At 37.1% G+C, this 18,337-nt stretch overlaps 4 protein-coding genes, 1 long non-coding RNA gene and 1 other non-coding gene across 8 annotated transcripts; all 6 read left to right on the top strand.

The window, feature by feature from the left end:
- Positions 1-495: 495 nt before the first annotated feature.
- On the top strand, positions 496-5,328 carry LOC111783596 (16S rRNA processing protein RimM family). Its single transcript, XM_023664516.2, has 10 exons — positions 496-828; positions 1,003-1,139; positions 1,452-1,586; positions 1,884-1,994; positions 2,428-2,712; positions 2,983-3,182; positions 3,688-3,976; positions 4,298-4,408; positions 4,690-4,881; positions 4,965-5,328. Exons 1-10 carry the CDS (start codon positions 618-620, stop codon positions 5,310-5,312), a joined length of 2,019 nt encoding a protein of 672 aa, XP_023520284.2. The 5' UTR covers positions 496-617; the 3' UTR covers positions 5,313-5,328.
- A 1,323-nt stretch (positions 5,329-6,651) lies between these two features.
- Positions 6,652-8,577, top strand: LOC111782886 (large ribosomal subunit protein eL32z). 2 transcript variants are annotated; one of them, XM_023663721.2, is made up of 4 exons: positions 6,652-6,782; positions 6,983-7,084; positions 7,973-8,154; positions 8,239-8,577. In XM_023663721.2, exons 2-4 carry the CDS (start codon positions 6,995-6,997, stop codon positions 8,366-8,368), a joined length of 402 nt encoding a protein of 133 aa, XP_023519489.2. In that variant the 5' UTR covers positions 6,652-6,782; positions 6,983-6,994; the 3' UTR covers positions 8,369-8,577. The 2 variants fall into 2 exon arrangements, with proteins under 2 accessions (XP_023519489.2, XP_023519490.2); XM_023663722.2 differs by having other exon boundaries at positions 6,724-6,857.
- Positions 7,149-7,228, top strand: LOC111783749 (small nucleolar RNA U31b). The gene has a single exon (XR_002813430.2). It is a non-coding gene; the product is annotated as a small nucleolar RNA U31b (small nucleolar RNA).
- Positions 8,578-8,699: 122 nt separating the features above from the next.
- Positions 8,700-10,307, top strand: LOC111782885 (membrane protein PM19L). Its single transcript, XM_023663720.2, has 4 exons — positions 8,700-9,607; positions 9,690-9,909; positions 9,993-10,038; positions 10,138-10,307. The coding sequence occupies exons 1-4, from the start codon at positions 9,496-9,498 to the stop codon at positions 10,222-10,224; spliced, it is 465 nt and encodes a 154-aa protein (XP_023519488.2). The 5' UTR covers positions 8,700-9,495; the 3' UTR covers positions 10,225-10,307.
- Positions 10,308-10,535: 228 nt separating this feature from the next.
- On the top strand, positions 10,536-12,771 carry LOC111782884 (uncharacterized). The gene is made up of 2 exons (XR_002813217.2): positions 10,536-11,083; positions 12,526-12,771. It is a non-coding gene; the product is annotated as an uncharacterized LOC111782884 (long non-coding RNA).
- Positions 12,772-15,011: 2,240 nt separating this feature from the next.
- LOC111782882 (eukaryotic translation initiation factor 4E-1) lies at positions 15,012-17,729 on the top strand. Of its 2 annotated transcripts, XM_023663719.2 has the most exons (5): positions 15,014-15,458; positions 16,626-16,791; positions 16,892-17,017; positions 17,207-17,272; positions 17,372-17,729. In XM_023663719.2, exons 1-5 carry the CDS (start codon positions 15,160-15,162, stop codon positions 17,420-17,422), a joined length of 708 nt encoding a protein of 235 aa, XP_023519487.2. In that variant the 5' UTR covers positions 15,014-15,159; the 3' UTR covers positions 17,423-17,729. The 2 variants fall into 2 exon arrangements, with proteins under 2 accessions (XP_086976822.1, XP_023519487.2); XM_087120696.1 differs by lacking the exon at positions 17,207-17,272 and having other exon boundaries at positions 15,012-15,458.
- Positions 17,730-18,337: the final 608 nt, after the last annotated feature.

Raw genomic sequence — 18,337 nt, 5'->3', positions numbered from 1 at the left:
TTTTAAAAACATGATTGGATACTAAAATTATATAATGTCAGAGTTTTTTTGGTTTTTATTTATTTATTATTATTACAAGTATTTAATAAATATTCTTCTAATAAAAATATTCGAACATTAAATTTGTAATAACATAATAAAGTTAAACTAATAACTAAATAAATATATTAATTTCTAACTTTTTGTCTAATAGATTTCTAATTTTAAGAACGTTTAATAATTTCGTGAATTTTCAATTTTATATTTAATAAATAATATATTATTTTAAAATTAAATTCAACTTTTTTTTTTTTTTTTTTTTTTTTTTTTTTTTTTTGTTGTTGTTGAATAAGCGGTATTAGATTTATATTAAAAACTAAAAAAATCTAAAAAAGAATTAAAAATTTAGGAACTAAAATTAATAATTTTTAACATTTTTTAAAAAATATTTTTACTTAAATACACTGTTTGACCATTTTTATTTTATTTAATATTAATATTAAGATAAGATAACGTCAGAGGGTTTTAAGTTTTAACGATGGCGTTCATCTAAACGCCGATGAGGCTCTGTTTCCCTCCTTTGTTCGTTGGTTCGTTCTCGTTCATCACTCCGGCGCTGGCGTTTTCGGCCGCGCAACATGAAGATGATGCAGAGAACTTCCCCACTGTGTTCTTCTAGCTCATTTTCTCATTCTTTTCCATATATTTCTGTTCTCAATCGATGCACCGAACCTTTCCGAAGACGTATCGCTCTTACTTGTAAGGGTTCAGCTTTCTCGATACTTCAGCTGCCCTTGTACCGCCATCTTCACACTCCTCCACTTTTGCAGCCTTCCCGCCGTAGAGTTGGTGAGTTCTTGTTTGGTTATTACTCTAATTTATCTGGTTTAACTCATGGCTGATTGAATGCGTCTCGTTTAACTTTGTTGGTATTGTTTGATGATTTGGAGGTAATATGTCGTTGTTTTGAGTTTACGTGGGTAATTTAAATGTGAAATGATAATTTGTTTTTTGGCATTTCAGCTACTTCTCAGATTCTAGAAAGTGTGGAAGCTCCGACAGGATTTGTTGAAATTGGTTACATATCCAATGTTCATGGGACCGAGGGGGAAGTTCGAGTAAAACCTGTTACTGATTTTCCTGAACTGCGATTCTCCACGGTAAATCAATGGCAATAATTCTCGAAAGAACCTCTATATTTATACAGCGTTGTTGGAATGACCTACTCCTGCCATATTCAAACGGAATTCAAAATCTTACAGTATATGCCCTCTGCCCCCAATTCTTGTGAGAAATAGAAAAACCCTCCAACACAGTGCTGTAGTTTTGATAATACAATCTATTAAGGATATTACATTGTAGCAAGTCTTTATACAGCCGATCAACTACCCTTTGGTGTGTGTGTATATATATATAAGAACATTCTAGTCATTTTAAATCAATAGCGATTTCTACTTACCCCTTTTCTTTAGCCCGGCACAAGATGGTTGAAGCAGCAAGTTTCAGGAAGGGAAGAAATCCGAGAAGTTGACTTGGAAGAGGGGAGGGAACACCCTGGTCGAAAGAGTTGGATACTGAAGTTTAAAGGAATCGATACTGCTGAACAGGTCTACCTATTTCCCTTTTTGTGTACGATAAATCATGTTTTTTTATCCTAAATCTTGGTTTTTCTTCTCACTATTACTTCATGTAGCCGTTTATGATCAATGTATAGAAGTATGGGTTTATTATTATTAGTATTACTACTACTACTTTGGCGCACAAGTACTAATTGAACAAAAAAAGAACAAAGGAACCATCCTAGTCAGCCCAGAAGATTTACTATGTTCACTGATGTTGTTTAGTCATAATCAACTATTTCAAATTAAAATGTGTCGGCAGTCCTGATTTCATAATCTATTCAGGCAAAACTACTCATTGGATCAACTCTCCTAGTGAGGGAAGAAGACCGACCAGAGTTGGAAGAAGGTGAATTTTATTCCCGTGACCTTATTGGCATGAGCGTTATTCTGAAGGTATGCAAATGTTTTTGCATGTACAAGTTGTCTCTCAAGTATCAAGCACATTAATTTTCCTTTTTGACTTCAAATTATAATATTTTTTTTATCAAGTAGGAAGCCCCCCACGCACTTCTTCAGGAAAGTAATCTGATTTGTTGAAGTACTCAGTTAGTCAATGTTTAGGTCTGCTTGTGCAGATTTATTGCTATTATGGATTTTATAGTGAGAATGTAGTTGATGCAGCTCGTTGTTTGCCTACAATTTAGAAGACCTGTATAACTTTCCATAAACCACCCCTTCACAAAAACTGCAATTTAGAAGATGTTTAGAAATTGTGTTTTGGACTAATTATAAAAAATTTATTTCATTCATGGTTACTTGTTTTACCCCTTCACAAAAATATGCTGACTTTGATTGCTTGTGATACTGATTGCATACAACCCGTCAGGAAACTGGTCAGTCCCTGGGAACCGTTGTTAATGTATTTGACAGCGGAGGGGCGGATCTTTTGCATGTCATGCTTGATAGTTCCGAAGATATTCTTGATACCACTGGAAATCCAACATCAACAGAGACTGGAGTTTCTGGTCGCCTTGTTTGGATACCTTTTGTCAAAGCAATTGTTCCTGTTGTTGATCTTGAAAGACGAGAAATGAAAATTACCCCTCCAAAAGGTCTTTTGGAATTAAATTTGAATTCTAACAAGAGATCGAAGAAAGAACGACGCCAACTTGTGAGATATTTTTTTCTTTTCGCTCTCGTCCTTCCTTATAAATAAATTAAGTTAAGATGCCAACTTATTTTAAGTGATTAATGCACTGAAAAAATTTCTTGATATTAGTCAGACGTTTGAACTTTCATAATTGCTTCTTTATACATGTTTTTGTTGTAATTTTGAATTCTGCTACTTTTTTCCCCCTTTTCAACCATCTTTTGCTTGCAGATTTAGGTTCTTTTTCCTTATCTCGATTTTTATTCTGGTAACCGACATCATTGACTGTAGGAATGGAAAGAAAGGAAAAAATTCCAAAACAGTCTCATAGCTGCAAAAAAGAAACTGTCTGAAATGGAACAGAAACACGTGTTCAATGGTTTCAAATTTGGAGAAAAAATGCAGGGAAGGTTACTTGCCGAACAGATAGTCGGTGTCAATTCTAAGTTGCTTCAAAAAGCTTTACAAGATATTGAGATTCCTACAAGGAGGTATAGTTTAATTTTTAATTAGACGTAGTTTGTTTTCTAGAATTTTATAAATTTTGTTTCTCCAAAAAGGTGTAGTTTAATTTTGAACTAGACATAGTTTGTCTCTACCCTTCCATACATATTGTTTTCTGCGTATCATGATTAAATTCAATTCAAGTGATAAATTAAGTGGTAGTTTATGCCTTCAGAATCTTTTGGAATCTGTACATGAACAATTGCTGGGCCAGGTGCTAATTCATTGGGTTTTTTATTTAATTCTAAGTTTGCCAATCCGGTCATACGATCAGGATCTTAAACATTGCAAATATTCATGTCCTTTTCATTTATTTTCTGAAGGATATTGATATGATTAGCTAAAATTCAGGAACATCCCCTTCGTTTAAAATTCACTTTCAATGGGTTTTATGAAGTTTAAAGGCCAAAAGATATCTAACGTTGTCTGTGTCTAATTTGTCTACTTTCCAATGCACTGACCCTTGTATTCTCAATTGAATCCTTGAATCAGATTGAATGTTAACGAGTTATTCAACGCTTTTGAATTGGAGAAAATACAAAATACTTTGAAGGTATCAGATAAATGTGTCACTTCTGGTGCAAATGAAGAGGAACTTGGTAAACATACCAGTTTGCAGAAGAAGGGACTCAATCTCATATCTTCTGGAAAAACTGCCGTTGTTTTAGTTGTTAATGATGAGGGATGGTACTCTGACCTTGATATTGTTTGTGATAATGCTGAGCATCCAACATCTTCTTCCCTTCCTGATCTACTTGGTGATGATAGGAGGTTTGCAAAGGTCGTATTTTTTTTCTGGCCCATGATTATTATAAGAATTCAATAAGAAGTTTGTTCACTGTGATTCAATGTGCATTAGTTATGCTTAAAAAAATGGTTCTTGCCTGTGGTTTGCTAAGATCAGATTTTAATTTTCAGTTTCGAATCTACTTTTTGAAATGACAATATAGGTTGGTTGCATTAGCTTTTAGGCGTTTTGATGCACTAATGTAGGAAAAGTATTACTTGTATTTTCAATGAACTATACAAAGATAAATATTGAAATCTTAATGAGCATGGATCTTTGAGAGCATTTCCTGAATTAAACATGTGTATTGCACAGATTGAAGATCGCCCATCCGTGCCTCTGATTTTGGTATGCTCAGCTTCCAGAATTCATTCAATTGAAAAGCTTTTTATGGACAATGATTACTTTTCCTTCGATTCTGGAAAGGTTGGTGAGCAGACATTTCTTTTCATATTATTTCATGGCGGTAATTTGTATTGAAAAGCTTTCTATTTCTATTATTTCTTGGCATTTACTCTTCTATTGCGAGCAAGGTTCTTAATTATGCTTAATGGAGTCATCAAACACCTTCCCCTTGCGTTAGCATCTGTGATTATTCAATGAGATTTACTAAAGAGCAGTTTCTATTATGGGAGTGTTTTGAGCTATAGCAAGCATTATGGAGTCACTAACAATACTTTCTTAATAACTTGGAACCAATTTTCCAGATCTGGTTTTTGGAAGAACAGAGACTTCCAGTTGTTAGCAATATGGTAGACGAACAGAACAAATACAAGATTTTGATGAAATCACCCTGGGAAATTCTACAATCCCCAGTTGGTTCTGGAGGAGTCATAAACTTGCTCTCATCATCCAAGGTTCTGGACAATCTTGCTGAAATTGGCGTGGAGTACGTCGAGGTTCGGCATTCAATGACGTTTTCTTGTGACGGTTTACCATTTGAGTTGCTTAGCCATTGATTTGACAATGTACCTTCTTACAGATTTGCAGCAGCAGGCATAGAAGTGCTGGCACGAACGCTCTACTTCTTGGATATATTGCATCGTGCAGTGCTAATATCGGGGTTAAGCTTCAAAAAGGTAGCAGTGACTTTGAGAAAAACTTTGAGTTGATATTCTCAATGAACTTCATGAAGAAAATGATGAAGCAAATGGATAAGCCTCAGTTCTATGGCATCCCCAAATCAAATGTGCACGTTGAGAAGGTTGACAAGGAGTGGGTTGACGTTAGGCCTTCCTCTCCTAACTCATACCAACTCTGTTCTTCAATTTTTAATTGGCTAAATGAGTGTTCTTTTGATGAAATATGTGTGATGGAAATTGATAAATAGATCATTGTTCTTTTGAGTTTGTGATGAGTTTTGATTATGGCCATAGGTTTTTAAGTTTCATCTTTGTCCTAAAAATTTTGAAATTTGTAAAATAAAAGTCTTTGGAGGTGTTTTTTTTTTTCTCGTTAAAATAATATGAAAATTATTGTATAAAATTTAAAAAGATATGTGACACTAAATTGACATGACAGCTAATGTGTAAAAATCAAGTGAGTAAATTACGAGTTGAAATAAATGGTACTAACAATCTTATAAAATTGTAAACAATACTACTTTCTCCTCTTCCTTCTTACTCGTATACATGTTGAGCTATATTGTATGTTACCCGTGTTGAAATGTAAAAAACTTGGGATAATGGAGAATCTTGTAATTGATAAGTCAAATTTTATAAACAAAAACAAAATTTGAAGAATACGTTCGGGTTTTTTGAACATGAGTAGAAAAGAGGTAAGAAAACACATAAACTTGTAAGCGGAAATTGTAACAGCTCAAATCCACCATTAGATATTGTCTTTTTTTGGTTTTCCCTTGTGAGCTTTCACTTAAGGTTTAAAAATGTGTCTGTTAAGGAGAGATTTCCACACCCTTATAAAAAAATACTTTGTTCCCCTCTTCAACGTGAGATCTCACCATTCACCCCTTTAGGGCCCAACGTCCTCGCTGACACGTTTCCCTCTATAATCGATGTGAGATCTCACATAAATAATGTCAGTTCATTTTTTTTTAATCAAATGATTATGAAATTGAACCTATATAAGGGCGTGAAGTTATTTTTAGCTGATACACATACATTGTGACAATACAAGAGTGAAGGAATTAAAACTCTCGATCATGGTCGAGAGTACATATTTTATATAAGTTTAGTTTATGTTCATAAAATTGTCATTTGATCTCGTAATTCTTACATATGCCAAGAACGTTCCTCCATCGGATTATTTATGCCACTAGGTTAAAGTTCATTAGATAGTAGAGTCGAACATTTACCCATCGGTCTCAACGAAGTCTAGGTCCGAACGGAAAAAAAAAGGGTAAAGATTTGAGTTTATAATTAAAAAAAAAACATTAATTTTAATGTTCCTAGTTAACAAGAAAAATTTGTTGGAGACAAATAAAATAGTGGAGGATAGGGACGTCTTGTAAAATAGTTTATTACAGGGACAATATGGATAAATAGCAGCATAAAAAGGGTATTTGTGAAAATTTTCCTAATATTAATGTGATGGGCCTTCTGTTAGAATAATGGGCCTGAGATTACTAAATTGGGCCCAAAATTTCCTAATATTAATGTGATGGGCCTTCTGTTAGAATAATGGGCTTGAGATTACTAAATTGAGCTGCTGAACAGGGCCCAAGCTCTTCACAGCCGAAGAAATGAAACCCTAATCGACGGGCATTCTCTATATAAACCATTCAGAGCAATACAGATACATCGTCGAAGGTGGGGACGGCCAAAGGGAAACCCTAGTAACTGTAAGCTCCTCTCTCCATTCTGCCGCAGGATTTCTTTCGCTGTTCTCCTAGTTCAACTCTTTTCCTTTTCCCTTGGTTGGTAGATTTCATGTTGTAGATCGCGTGTTTATCAAGCGCACTGGTTAATCCAGTTTGTTTTTAATTTTGATGGGATTTGGTTCAGTTGAGCTGATGAATGAGTACTTGTTGTGAATCTGTAGGTATAAGCAGAAATGGCGGTGCCTTTGCTGTCGAAGAAGATCGTGAAGAAGAGGACCCAGAAGTTCAAGAGGCCTCAAAGTGATCGAAAGATCTCCGTCAAGGTATTTTAATTTTTTTTTGGCTTTTCGTCCCATCTATTTGTCTTACCATAGAATGTGAAATAAGGAAGATGATGATATGTATTGTCGCCCCAGTCTTAGTTGCATCCATTGATGCACGGTGGTGACTGACAGAGTATCTGATTCTTGTTGTTAACAGCACATTTATTCTGATTTGAGTTTAGAAGATACTATTACTTGGTTTTCGGTTTTTATTTTTGAATTATCTTGGTTGAGGTTTGGTGTCGTTGGATGTATCTGATGATAGAATAACAACCATGCTGACTTGTGTCCTTGGCACTTGTTTTTCCCAAAAGATATGCAACAAAGCGTGATGATGATAACCCATCATTTCTGCACTTGAATGATGATAATCTCATGCACTACCATCTGATCTTTGTTGTATTTTCCATTCTTTTATTAGTGACAATGCGTTATTTGTAATTAGTTTTGTAGCACGTAGTTTTCCCGAAGACATGCAACTAGGCGTGATGATGATAACCCATCATTTCTGTACTTGAATGATGAATATTTTCATGCACTACCATCTGATCTTCGTTGTATGTTCCATTCTTTTATTAGTTTCATCATCTCTTGAATGATGTTGCATTTTAGTTTTTCTTTTCTTAAATCATTTAATGTTCTCTTTGGCTATATATATGAAGCCGCCCATGGTATCTAATGTCCAGTCTTTAATTTAAATGGCTGGACATCTCGTTTTTAGGGCGAAGATGAATTATATTCAGGTCTTTGCGACACAGTTTGCTTAAGACGTATAAGCTTTCTGTTACTGAATCCCTGTGTACAGTTCTGTTTTTTAACTACATTCGTCTTTCATCTATTGTTGGCGAACAATTCGGCTTTTTCTGATCTCTTTTGTTAATCCAATAGGAAAGCTGGAGAAGGCCAAAGGGTATTGATTCCAGAGTTCGAAGAAAGTTCAAAGGATGTACGTTGATGCCAAATATTGGATATGGCACCGACAAAAAGACCCGCCACTACTTGCCTAATGGGTTTAAGAAGTTCGTTGTTCACAATGTCAAGGAGCTCGAAATCTTGATGATGCACAATAGGTATTTAGAAACTTCCAATGTGGGACTAAAATTGTTTGTATATGTTGCCATATGTCTCAAGCTTTTGTGTTCTTTCACCTGTAGGACCTACTGTGCCGAGATTGCTCACGATGTTTCCACAAAGAAGAGGAAAGAGATTGTTGAGAGGGCAGCTCAACTTGATGTGGTAGTCACCAACAAGCTCGCTAGGTTACGCAGCCAAGAGGATGAATAAGCAATTTACATCCTTTATTGCTGTTCTGCTCTCGTCGTGTTTTGTAGTGAAGGTTTGGTTAATATATATTTTTTGGTTCAAGAGATTTTGATATTTAATGAGTTCTGATGCTTACAATTGTCACATTAACCTTATATTTGGGAACCATAAACTTTGTGGTGTTAAATTATCCTATCTGAGTAACGAAACACATAGCTTGGTTTGGCGCACTCCCCATGTTCTATTTTCAAATTTTAATACAATTGTTTATAGTATAGTTGGTTTGTATATAATTGTACTTGATTGACCAACTTGTTGAACAAGCTCTTGTTATATAATCTTGGACATTGTAATTTCAATTAGAATCAACAATTTTATGTCAAAATTTAATGAAAACTGTTCCCTCCCATCTCGTGCAGGTGACTTGGTTCTCAGCTAGTTTTGTTTTATTTCCTGATTGAGCTTGGGTTTCATTATTTTTGAATGATGTAATGTGAAGCAAATGGAATAGGTTATGTAAGCAAACGAGAACTCAGCAATCATAAATATTTACTCACTTGTCCATTCTTGTACCTGATTTTACATAAGGAATCCAAAGCCAAAATATCGACTCCTCTTAAGATTACACTATTATTAGAGATGAGCTATAAATGTTTGTTAGGGCATGAGTGGACACCCACTACTTTTTATTGGTCAAAGAATTTAAATTGCTTCAAATTAAGGACTACAAAGATTAAATAATTAAAGCTAATTTGTTGTTTCCATAAAATTTCAATTTAAATGTCCTAGAACAGGCCTGCAGCCTGGATGTGGATATTGGATATTACCTTTCTTACCCTGATACCCAGCAGAATCCACCATTTAGAAGACCAAACTTACAAATGTTGGCAAAGCAAGAATTTTGCATATGCTTTCTTTGCCTTGAACATGAAGCATTGTCCTTCCCTTTACAACTCCAAAGACCCATCCCTCCTTTAGACACTGCAGCCTTAGCAAGCAAAGAACCTCCTGTACCTTCCCTTTTCCCCATCCCCTTTTATTTATATAACCATCTCACCTCCATTAATCCCCCCAACTTTTGTGTCTTGATTCTTAGGCAACTCCTCATCCTTTTTTGTCCTTCCCCCTTCCAATAATCAGCCGCACAAATGAAACCCATTGCCACTCTGCTTCTGCTGCTTAACTTCTGCATGTATGCAGTCATTTTGGGCATCGGTGGGTGGGCCATGAACACAGCCATCGATCATGGCTTCGTCATTGGTAAAATCCATCGTGTTTCTTCTTTCTTGTTTCTTTTTTATGTTGCAGCTAGCCTGATGTTACTGTTGTGAGAATCATGCAGGCCCTGGCTTACGACTACCGGCGCATTTCTCACCAATTTACTTCCCCATGGGGAACGCAGCCACTGGTTTCTTTGTGACATTCGCTTTGTTGGCTGCCGTGACTGGAGCTGCCTCATCAATCTCAGGACTAAACCATATTCGGTCATGGAGTGCTGAAAGCTTAGGCGCAGCATCCTCTGCTGCTGTTTTTGCTTGGTCTCTCACTATCCTTGCCATGGGGTATGTCTCAAACATGTCACAAACCATGAATAACTTAGAATCTTTAAAACTGGACACTGAGGTTTTCATATTTGTTTATGCAGCTTTGCTTGCAAAGAGATTGCTCTGGATTACAGAAACACAAGACTGGTGAGAAAATTAAATTTGGTTCTTACCCATCTACGATTTCTTCCCACAATCTAAAAGAATTCCAATGAATTTGCATTTGAATTCATTTTTTCTTTGCAGATAACAATGGAGGCGTTCTTCATAATTCTCTCTGCTACACAGCTAATATACATCTTTGCCATCCATGGTGCTGTTTCCACGAGATGACAACTGAATCATGGAAACATTTCTTTGATATTCATTGCCCATTTTCTTCTTTGTTTTGGTGTTTTTTTTTTTTTTTTTTTTTTTTTTTTTTTTGGTGATTTGTGTGATGTGATTTTAATTTGTTTGAATTGAAAGAATCATAATATGGCTGATGATGTTCGGGTCCTAATTTAAGGAATTTTATTTTAAGGGTTGTTTTGAAATATTTAAAATGAAAAATAAAATATTACGTTAAACTCAACTGTCATTTTGTATCGAGAGCATTAAACTAGTTATCTTTATTTTGTGGGGATTGGGAGTACGAACACGCGTCATTTGCAGCTGGTTAACTCGGCACGTGCCATTTTTCGGTGGACATCTCTTAATCTTAACGATGCATTGTAAATGATCCCACCCGATTGAACTCAATATTTCAAAACGTATAAATCATATTCGAGTAATTGAAAAATTACAGTAGCAAATGGAACCAATGCAACGGGAACTATCACAAAACGCTGCCGTTTTGGAAGGGTGGGATTCATTTGAAATGAAGCCACGTCGGACAAATATAAAACAATATAAAAAAACAAAACAACACGAATTTCCTCCTTCCCTCACGGCTCACACACTCTCTCTCCCTCCGTTACTCTGTCTGGTTAGAGTCGTACGGTGGAACAACCCCACTCTCGCCCCTCTCCGCCGATTCTTCAATCGCCATTTTCCTTAAACCCCAAATCCCCTTCCCGCCGCCCCTCTTTTTTCTCCCTCTCTAAAATTTAGGGTTCATAATGTGCTGTCTTTTGCAAGCTCAGGTCCGATCCGCCCATGGCGTTTCCTCTACACTTTTGGAGTTTACTAAGCGCCGTATTATGCCCCCAAGGTAGTTTACTTCTTGTTCGTCAACTTTTCTTCTGCTGTTTGAAGGTTTTTGTCTTTAGATTGACTGCATTTCTCGTTGTTTGGCTAATTTTTACTCTTGTTTTATAGATGGGATTTTGTTGTTTTGGTTAGGTTTTTTTCTGCATCTAATCGTTTTAGGTTAACTGCTTGATTAAATGTGTAGTGTGAAGAGAAAGTGTTTGCCATTATAGCTATAGGTGGAGTACTAAAATATATTTGTGTGCATGATTTTATGGTACTTTATATGTCATGATTTGTGTTTGTTCATCTTTGAAATGCTTGGAGATGAATTGGGTGTTGAATTTAGCAATTTTTTTGTTTGGGTTTCTGCATTTAGTGTTATGAACTTTGGTTGGCTTCATTTACAAAGGCATTTGAGAGAGAAATGATGGAATTTCCGTTCTTTATAACCTTACGCCATCTGTTTTAATTCATGTGTTGTTTTAATTTATAAATATCACTGTCGGACTTATGATTCTGTGTTGATTGGTTTGGTGATTTAAGAACAAGATTGTTTTTGTTGTGTTGTACATTGAAGCTATAGTTTTGAATCTTCAATATGTTTCTCATTGTTCATTGCGTTTCCTCTACATTGTTCATGGAAACAAAATCCTTCAAAGAGTGTGTTTCTTACTATATTTGTTGTGGAGAGTCATTATTCAAAGATCTGTCTCTTCTTGTCATGATTTCGAAAAGTTTGAGAAGGAGCTCTGTGGTTGTGTGATCCCACATCGGTTGGTAGGATGAAAACCTCTCCCTAGTAGGCACGTTTTAAAACGGTGAGGCTGACGGTGATACGTAAGGGGCCAAAGCGGACAATATCTACTAGCAGTGAGATTGGACTGTTATAGGTTGGTATGATAGCCAGACACCGGGAAGTGTGCCAGCAAAGACGCAGAACCTCCAAGGGAGGTGGATTGTGAGATCTCACATTAGTTGGAGAGGGAAACGAAGCATTCCTTATAAGAGTATGAAAACCTCTCCCTAGTAGATGCATTTTAAAACCGTGAGAGCGATACGTAACAGGCTAAAACAGACAATATCTACTAGCGGTGAACTTTAGTTGTTACAGTGGTTCAAGAGAACGATTGCTTACATAAGTTTCAAGGCTGTGATGGTGTAAATGATCAACTGCTTGTCGATTAGCTCTCCCTTTGGACTTCCGCGACGAAGTCTTTTTTTGTAATTACACCTTTAAGGATGTCTCATTTAACTTAGACCAGAGTTGTTTTCTTTAGTTCGGTTTTCTTTTTCGTATGCCCTTATATTCTTTCATGATTTTCTCAAAGAGCTGCCATGAAATGAATGGTGTCATCTTGATTCCCATTACTGTGTTCCATGCTCAATGAAGTGCTTTTATGAATGGTGTCATCTTTCTTGAACCTCAAAAACTCTCTGTGTGTTCAATCTGTGCTGTGGTAGGTTGAGATACGGAAGCCATAGTTGGTGTAAGATTGATGCAGCAGCTTGTTGGTGAAGAGGATTTGGCCGATTGGAAGGGCACCGTAGGGGATTTTTTGTTGCATTGGTTGATATATATTCAGGTTTGGCAGAGGGAATGAAGCCACTGGTCCGCTGAGTATAGTGATGTATGTATGTATGTATGTATGTAATACATTGGATATTATTTCTTCAAATCAATTTCAATTTCCATATCTTCATCTTCCACCTTTTTCTTTGCCTGATATATAAAACTGATAAAGATTCTACCATCGACCTCGACTAGTCATGAGGCTTCTCTCGAAACAACAAGAGTTTGTTCATCAAACGTACCGTGAGAGATTCATTTCTATGAAATTAAGCGTATTTAGAACATGTTCGAGAGTCATTTGGAAGCACTGAATCACTTCATGTCGTGCTCAAAATCATTTCCAAACATAGCTATGATTTTGATTGTTTTAAAATCGCTTAAATTTTTTAAATGTAACACTAAATTGATTGCAATTGGGTCGTTGCAATTACAGGTGATTTTGATGTTCTTTTTTTGTTCAGAGAATGTTGATGTGATGTCCCACATTGGTTGGGGAGGAGAACAAACCACCATTTATAAGGTGTGGAAACCTTCCCCTATCCCCTCCCAGACGCGTTTTAAAGCCTTGAGGGGAAGCCCAAAGAGGACAATATCTGCTAGCGGTGGATTTGGGTCGTTACAAAAGAGCCAGACACCGGACGATGTGCCAGCCTTCTCGCCCTTCCCCGAGCGTAGACACGAGGCGATGGACGCTGGGCCCCAAAAGGGGGTGGATTTGGGGGTGGTCCCACATCGATGGGAGGAAGGAAAGAGTGCCCGTTGAGCCTTTTGGGGGTGGTCCCACATCGATGGGAGGAAGGAAAGAGTGCCCGTTGAGCCCCAAAAGGCGGTGGATTTGGGGGTGGTCCCACATCAATTGGAGGAAGGAAAGAGTGCCAGCGAGGACGCTGGACCCCAAAGGGGGTGGATTGTGATGTCCCACATTGGTTCATTTATAAGGGTGTGGAAACCTTCCCCACTACCCTTTATAAATGTGGAAACCTTCCCCACTACCCTTTATAAATGTGGAAACCTTCCCCACTACCCTTTATAAATGTGGAAACCTTCCCCAGGCCTTTATAAGGGTGTGGAAACCCAACCCAAACTACCATTTATAAGGGTGTGGAAACCCAAACTACCCCCAAACTACCATTTATGAGGGTGTGGAAACCCAAACTACCATTTATAAGAGTGTGGAAACCCAAACTACCATTTATAAGAGTGTGGAAACCCAAACTACCATTTATAAGAGTGTGGAAACCTTCCCCAAGGGGAGAAGGGGGGGAGGAGAACAATTATAAAGGTGTGGAAACCTTCCCCCAGGGAGGAGAACAAACTGGTGTGGAAACCTTCCCCCAGGAGAGGAGAACAAACTGGTGTGGAAACCTTCCCCAGGGGAGGAGAACAAACTGGTGTGGAAACCTTCCCCAAACTGGTGTGGAAACCTTCCCCAAACTGGTGTGGAAACCTTCCCCTTGGGGAGGAGAACAAACTGGTGTGGAAACCTTCCCAGGGGAGGAGAACAAACTACCCTTTACCATTTATAAGGGTGTGGAAACCTCCATTTTTCATTTATAAGGGTGTGAAAACCTTCCCCAAGAGAGGAGAACAAACTGTGGAATCCTTCCCCAGGGGAGGAGAACAAAAGGAGAACAAACTACCATTTATAAGGGTGTGGAAACAAACTACCATTTATAAGGGTGTGGAAACAAACTATCATTTATGAGGGTGTAGAAACAAACTATCATTTACGAGGGTGTAGAAACAAACTATCATTTACGAGCGTGTGGAAACAAACTATCATTTACGAGCGTGTGGAAACAAACTACCATTTATGAGGGTGTGAAAACAAACTACTATTTATAAGGGCATGGAAACCTTCCCCAGAGGAGGAGAACAACAGGAGATGAGAACAAACTACCCTTTACCATTTATAAGGGCATGGAAACCTTCCCCAGAGGAGGAGAACAACAGGAGAGGAGAACAAGCTACCATTTACCATTTATAAGGGGTGTGGAAACTTTCCTTAGCCGACGGATTTTAAAGCCGGGAGGAAACCCCTAAGCCCAAAAGGATCTGAGTCGTTACGGTTCAAATTTAGTTTTTTAAGTTTGAAACTACTTGTAATTTAATTTTTTTTCTTTATAATTAGATTTAAATTTAACTGAGTGAATTAGTTGTCCTATTTCAAAATAACGAATTAAAGGAAAATGTCCTGGAATAATTTTAGGAAATTAAAAAAACAAGAAACTAATTAACTAATAATAAGGCTTCTTGAGTTTTTAAACAAGTATAAATGCTTGTTATTTTTGTATATTTATTTAATAAATATAATAAAAATATTAATATATTAGATTTATTTATATTGTTCTAAGTATTTAGTTATATATTTGTACTTCCATTACCATATAAAACTCGGGAAGGGAATCCTACTGAAGGCTGATTCAAACGCCTAACAGAAAATTCGAGGGCGGTGCCATTTTTTCGGTTTCTTCCATTGATTCGATTCTTCAGATACGCTCGATCCCACGAGTAGTCAACGAAAAATGGTAGTCGAAGAGACGATCAAAGCTACATCGATGGAAGATCTTTCTAATTCCATCGCAAATCAAAACCCTAGGGGACGAGGCAATGAGGAAGATGAGGATCTTGAGGAAGGACAGATCGTCGGCGACGACGACTTGGACTCCTCCAATTTATCGGCAGCGATAGTGCATCAGCCTCACCCTCTGGAGCACCCTTGGACTTTTTGGTTCGATAACCCATCCGCCAAGTCCAAGCAAGCCACCTGGGGTGCGTCTATCCGACCGATATATACCTTCTCTACCGTGGAGGAGTTCTGGAGGTAGAATTTTTCTTTTCGTTTCTTTTCTTTTTTTTGATAACTTCCTCTTGTTTTCGATTCTTTTGTTGTTGCCGTTTCTTGGTCCAATTATGTTTTTTTTTTTTTTTTTTTTTTTCTGGGGAAATTTAGGAAGCTTCGGGCAAAAGGTTCGATACTGCTTTTGGAAATTTAATATTCTTCTATGTTTTTTTAGCGTTTTAGTTGTGTTGGTCTTGTTGTATTTAATTCGAAATCAGCTGAGCCAAAGAGGGGATTATGATTGTGAGGGCTGGAGAGAGGGGACTTGCTGATGGAGAAAATTGGGTAGAACATTTATTTTCTTATCGCAGGTCTTGAATGGATACTGATGTTCTTTGATATATGCATGAAGCTACGGGGAAAAATCTACGTGGTGCTATTTCTGCTCTTGTTTTTTTGTGTATTTCAAAACTTGATCGGGAGCTCTGTTGGAGACTTTATTTTTGACGTTCATGTAGATTATATTTGTGAATATTCTAAAGTTTAGTACGAATTACTTCGATTATGTGTGTCTAAACCTAAGAATTAGATATAAATAAGTTACAAGTGCAAGCAAGTTACTAGGAAATTTCTTTGAATTTATAGAAACAGTCACTTCTGCTAATTTTGGACGAGTTTGGACCATCATTTGCTGTTGAAGTTTTCTAATCGTTTTACCATCTTTGCCTCCTTAACTCTTGTTCACTCTGTTTTGTTTTGTGGTGTTCACTGATTACTTGAGTTTTTGCATTCATAAATCAGAATTTGAATAAACTATGCTATTGAGTTGAGTTCAAGTCATGGTGGTCATTGGCTGCCTACTTGGATTTAATATTTTGGCGATCAAATATAGTTACCCCATGGCTGACCTTTGAGAATAGTTGAGGTGCATTGTTAGCTCGCTTGGACACTCTTAAATTCCGTTTGATAGACATTTGAATTTATGTTTCCGAAAATTGTGCTTGGTTTCTAATAATTTATTTACGATGGTCTCCATTTCTCTTGTTATATTTGAATTCTTATTCAAATTCCAAAAACAAAAATAAGTTTTTAAGAACTATTTTTTTTAGTTTTCAAAACTTTGCTTGAATTATTCAAATGCATTGTCGAGAGTAGAGAACAAGAGAAAGGAACTCATACAATGCTTGATTTTCTTTTTCCTGCTTTTAGTGTTTACAACAATATTCATCATCCAAGCAAATTGGCGTTGAGAGCAGATTTGTACTGCTTTAAACATAAAATTGAGCCTAAATGGGAGGATCCTGTCTGTGCGAATGGAGGGAAATGGACTGTAAACTTTTCAAGGGGCAAATCTGATAATGGCTGGCTATACACGGTACTACCTTGAATTGCATGTTCAATTCGGAATGTAAACAAAGATATTCAGGACTGGTTACTATTATTATTTTTCTAAAAAAATAAATTACTTTAAACAGCTGCTTGCTATGATCGGAGAACAGTTTGATTGTGGTGATGAAATTTGTGGAGCTGTTGTCAACGTTAGATCTGGGCAGGATAAAATATCGATTTGGACTAAGAATGCTTCCAATGAAGCGGCGCAGGTAATAGCCACCAGACCAATAATTTATATATATAGCCCACTAGATTTTCTCCAGCATAATATGCTCTACATTAATACAATACTTTATCCCGGCACACGCAATGAACTGCATTTATGAACAATAAATTGTCGGGATCTATGTATTCATCAGTTAAATGTCTCTGCTTCCTACTCTCTATTTTCTGGCTAGGCGAGCATTGGGAAGCAGTGGAAGGAGTTTCTTGATTACAATGATAGCATTGGCTTTATATTCCACGTATGTATGCTGCTGCTATGTAGTTTTATTTACATTTCTCATGGTTTTAACTCAATCTTTTGTTTCATGTTTCTGATACCATGTTGTTTTCTCGTTCAGGACGATGCAAAGAAGTTTGACAGGCATGCGAAGAACCGATATACGGTGTAATATGGTTTCTAGCACGTATCATGGGAGGAGGATACTCATCCTATTTGAGCAAAGCATGCCTGCCTCAGCATGTAAAAGGTTGAGCTATGGCTTCTTCCTTTAGTTTCAACTCCCCACTCCCCCCAAAGCCAACCACGCCACCAAGAGAAAAAGTGGTTTTATTCGGTAAACAATGTTTTGTGTGCGATTAGGAATTTTATGTGGAGCAGATTCTTGTCCTGTACATGACGGCTTTAGTATGAGATGGATGGAACGGAATGCTTTTTCTATAATCAAAATGATATTGGCTTCGTATGAGTTTATTATATTTCTCTCTCTCATTGCATTTTCCTTTGTGTTCATTTCTAAACTAAATTATTTTACAATTGGTTAGAAAAAAAAAATTAAATACCAATGTCCATAGATAACATTTCCTAAAAAGATTACCCCTTTTGAAAGAAATACTATTAATTTTTGAATTTCTTCCCTTAAAATTTGTAACTGAAAAGTTATGAGTGGATAAAACGGGTCCTGGAGCAAGGCCCCACCCCCAGGTTCAGAGCTATGAAACTTTCCGGCCATCTCCCTCTCGTCCTCCAGAATCTCCGTCTCCAAGACTGGTTTGGCTTCTGAAGCAAACAATCGGCCGATAAGAGCAATGGGGATACAGGGGCTCTGAAATCAATAATGGTGCCGATCCATCCATATTAAGGATTTGGAGGGTTCCTTCTGTGGCGATCCGTACCTATTCTTGGCTCCATTAAGGCGCTTTCTCCTGCAGCAAGGAGCACTGCAATGGCCTTCCCACCTCCAAGTATCTATCTCCATTCTCTGTGCTTTCTTCGGGATTTCGCCTTTTCTTTTCTATTGGGTCAATGTTATTTCATTGCTGACGACTTCTTTTCCTGTATTAGTTACTATACTTGCATGCATGCC

This window comes from Cucurbita pepo, chromosome 20 (assembly GCF_057944985.1).
Source record: "Cucurbita pepo subsp. pepo isolate OVF chromosome 20, ASM5794498v1, whole genome shotgun sequence".
Taxonomy (NCBI): domain Eukaryota; kingdom Viridiplantae; phylum Streptophyta; class Magnoliopsida; order Cucurbitales; family Cucurbitaceae; genus Cucurbita; species Cucurbita pepo.
Note: the sequence above shows the minus strand (reverse complement) of the source record. Positions and strands in the feature narration are given on the sequence as shown.

What these genes read in the sequence shown, in the direction of transcription:
- LOC111783596 (XM_023664516.2), top strand. Translation starts at nt 618, where the DNA reads ATGAAGATGATGCAGAGAACTTCCCCACTGTGTTCTTCTAGCTCATTT. An exon ending in GCCTTCCCGCCGTAGAGTTG is followed by an intron (nt 829 to 1,002) that starts GTGAGTTCTTGT and finishes TTGGCATTTCAG; the next exon opens with CTACTTCTCAGATTCTAGAA. An exon ending in AGAAAGAACGACGCCAACTT is followed by an intron (nt 2,713 to 2,982) that starts GTGAGATATTTT and finishes CATTGACTGTAG; the next exon opens with GAATGGAAAGAAAGGAAAAA.
- LOC111782886 (XM_023663721.2), top strand. Translation starts at nt 6,995, where the DNA reads ATGGCGGTGCCTTTGCTGTCGAAGAAGATCGTGAAGAAGAGGACCCAG. An exon ending in ATCGAAAGATCTCCGTCAAG is followed by an intron (nt 7,085 to 7,972) that starts GTATTTTAATTT and finishes TTAATCCAATAG; the next exon opens with GAAAGCTGGAGAAGGCCAAA. An exon ending in ATCTTGATGATGCACAATAG is followed by an intron (nt 8,155 to 8,238) that starts GTATTTAGAAAC and finishes TTTCACCTGTAG; the next exon opens with GACCTACTGTGCCGAGATTG.
- LOC111782885 (XM_023663720.2), top strand. Translation starts at nt 9,496, where the DNA reads ATGAAACCCATTGCCACTCTGCTTCTGCTGCTTAACTTCTGCATGTAT. An exon ending in CGATCATGGCTTCGTCATTG is followed by an intron (nt 9,608 to 9,689) that starts GTAAAATCCATC and finishes AGAATCATGCAG; the next exon opens with GCCCTGGCTTACGACTACCG. An exon ending in CTCACTATCCTTGCCATGGG is followed by an intron (nt 9,910 to 9,992) that starts GTATGTCTCAAA and finishes TTGTTTATGCAG; the next exon opens with CTTTGCTTGCAAAGAGATTG.
- LOC111782882 (XM_023663719.2), top strand. Translation starts at nt 15,160, where the DNA reads ATGGTAGTCGAAGAGACGATCAAAGCTACATCGATGGAAGATCTTTCT. An exon ending in CTTCCAATGAAGCGGCGCAG is followed by an intron (nt 17,018 to 17,206) that starts GTAATAGCCACC and finishes TTTTCTGGCTAG; the next exon opens with GCGAGCATTGGGAAGCAGTG. An exon ending in GCATTGGCTTTATATTCCAC is followed by an intron (nt 17,273 to 17,371) that starts GTATGTATGCTG and finishes TTTCTCGTTCAG; the next exon opens with GACGATGCAAAGAAGTTTGA.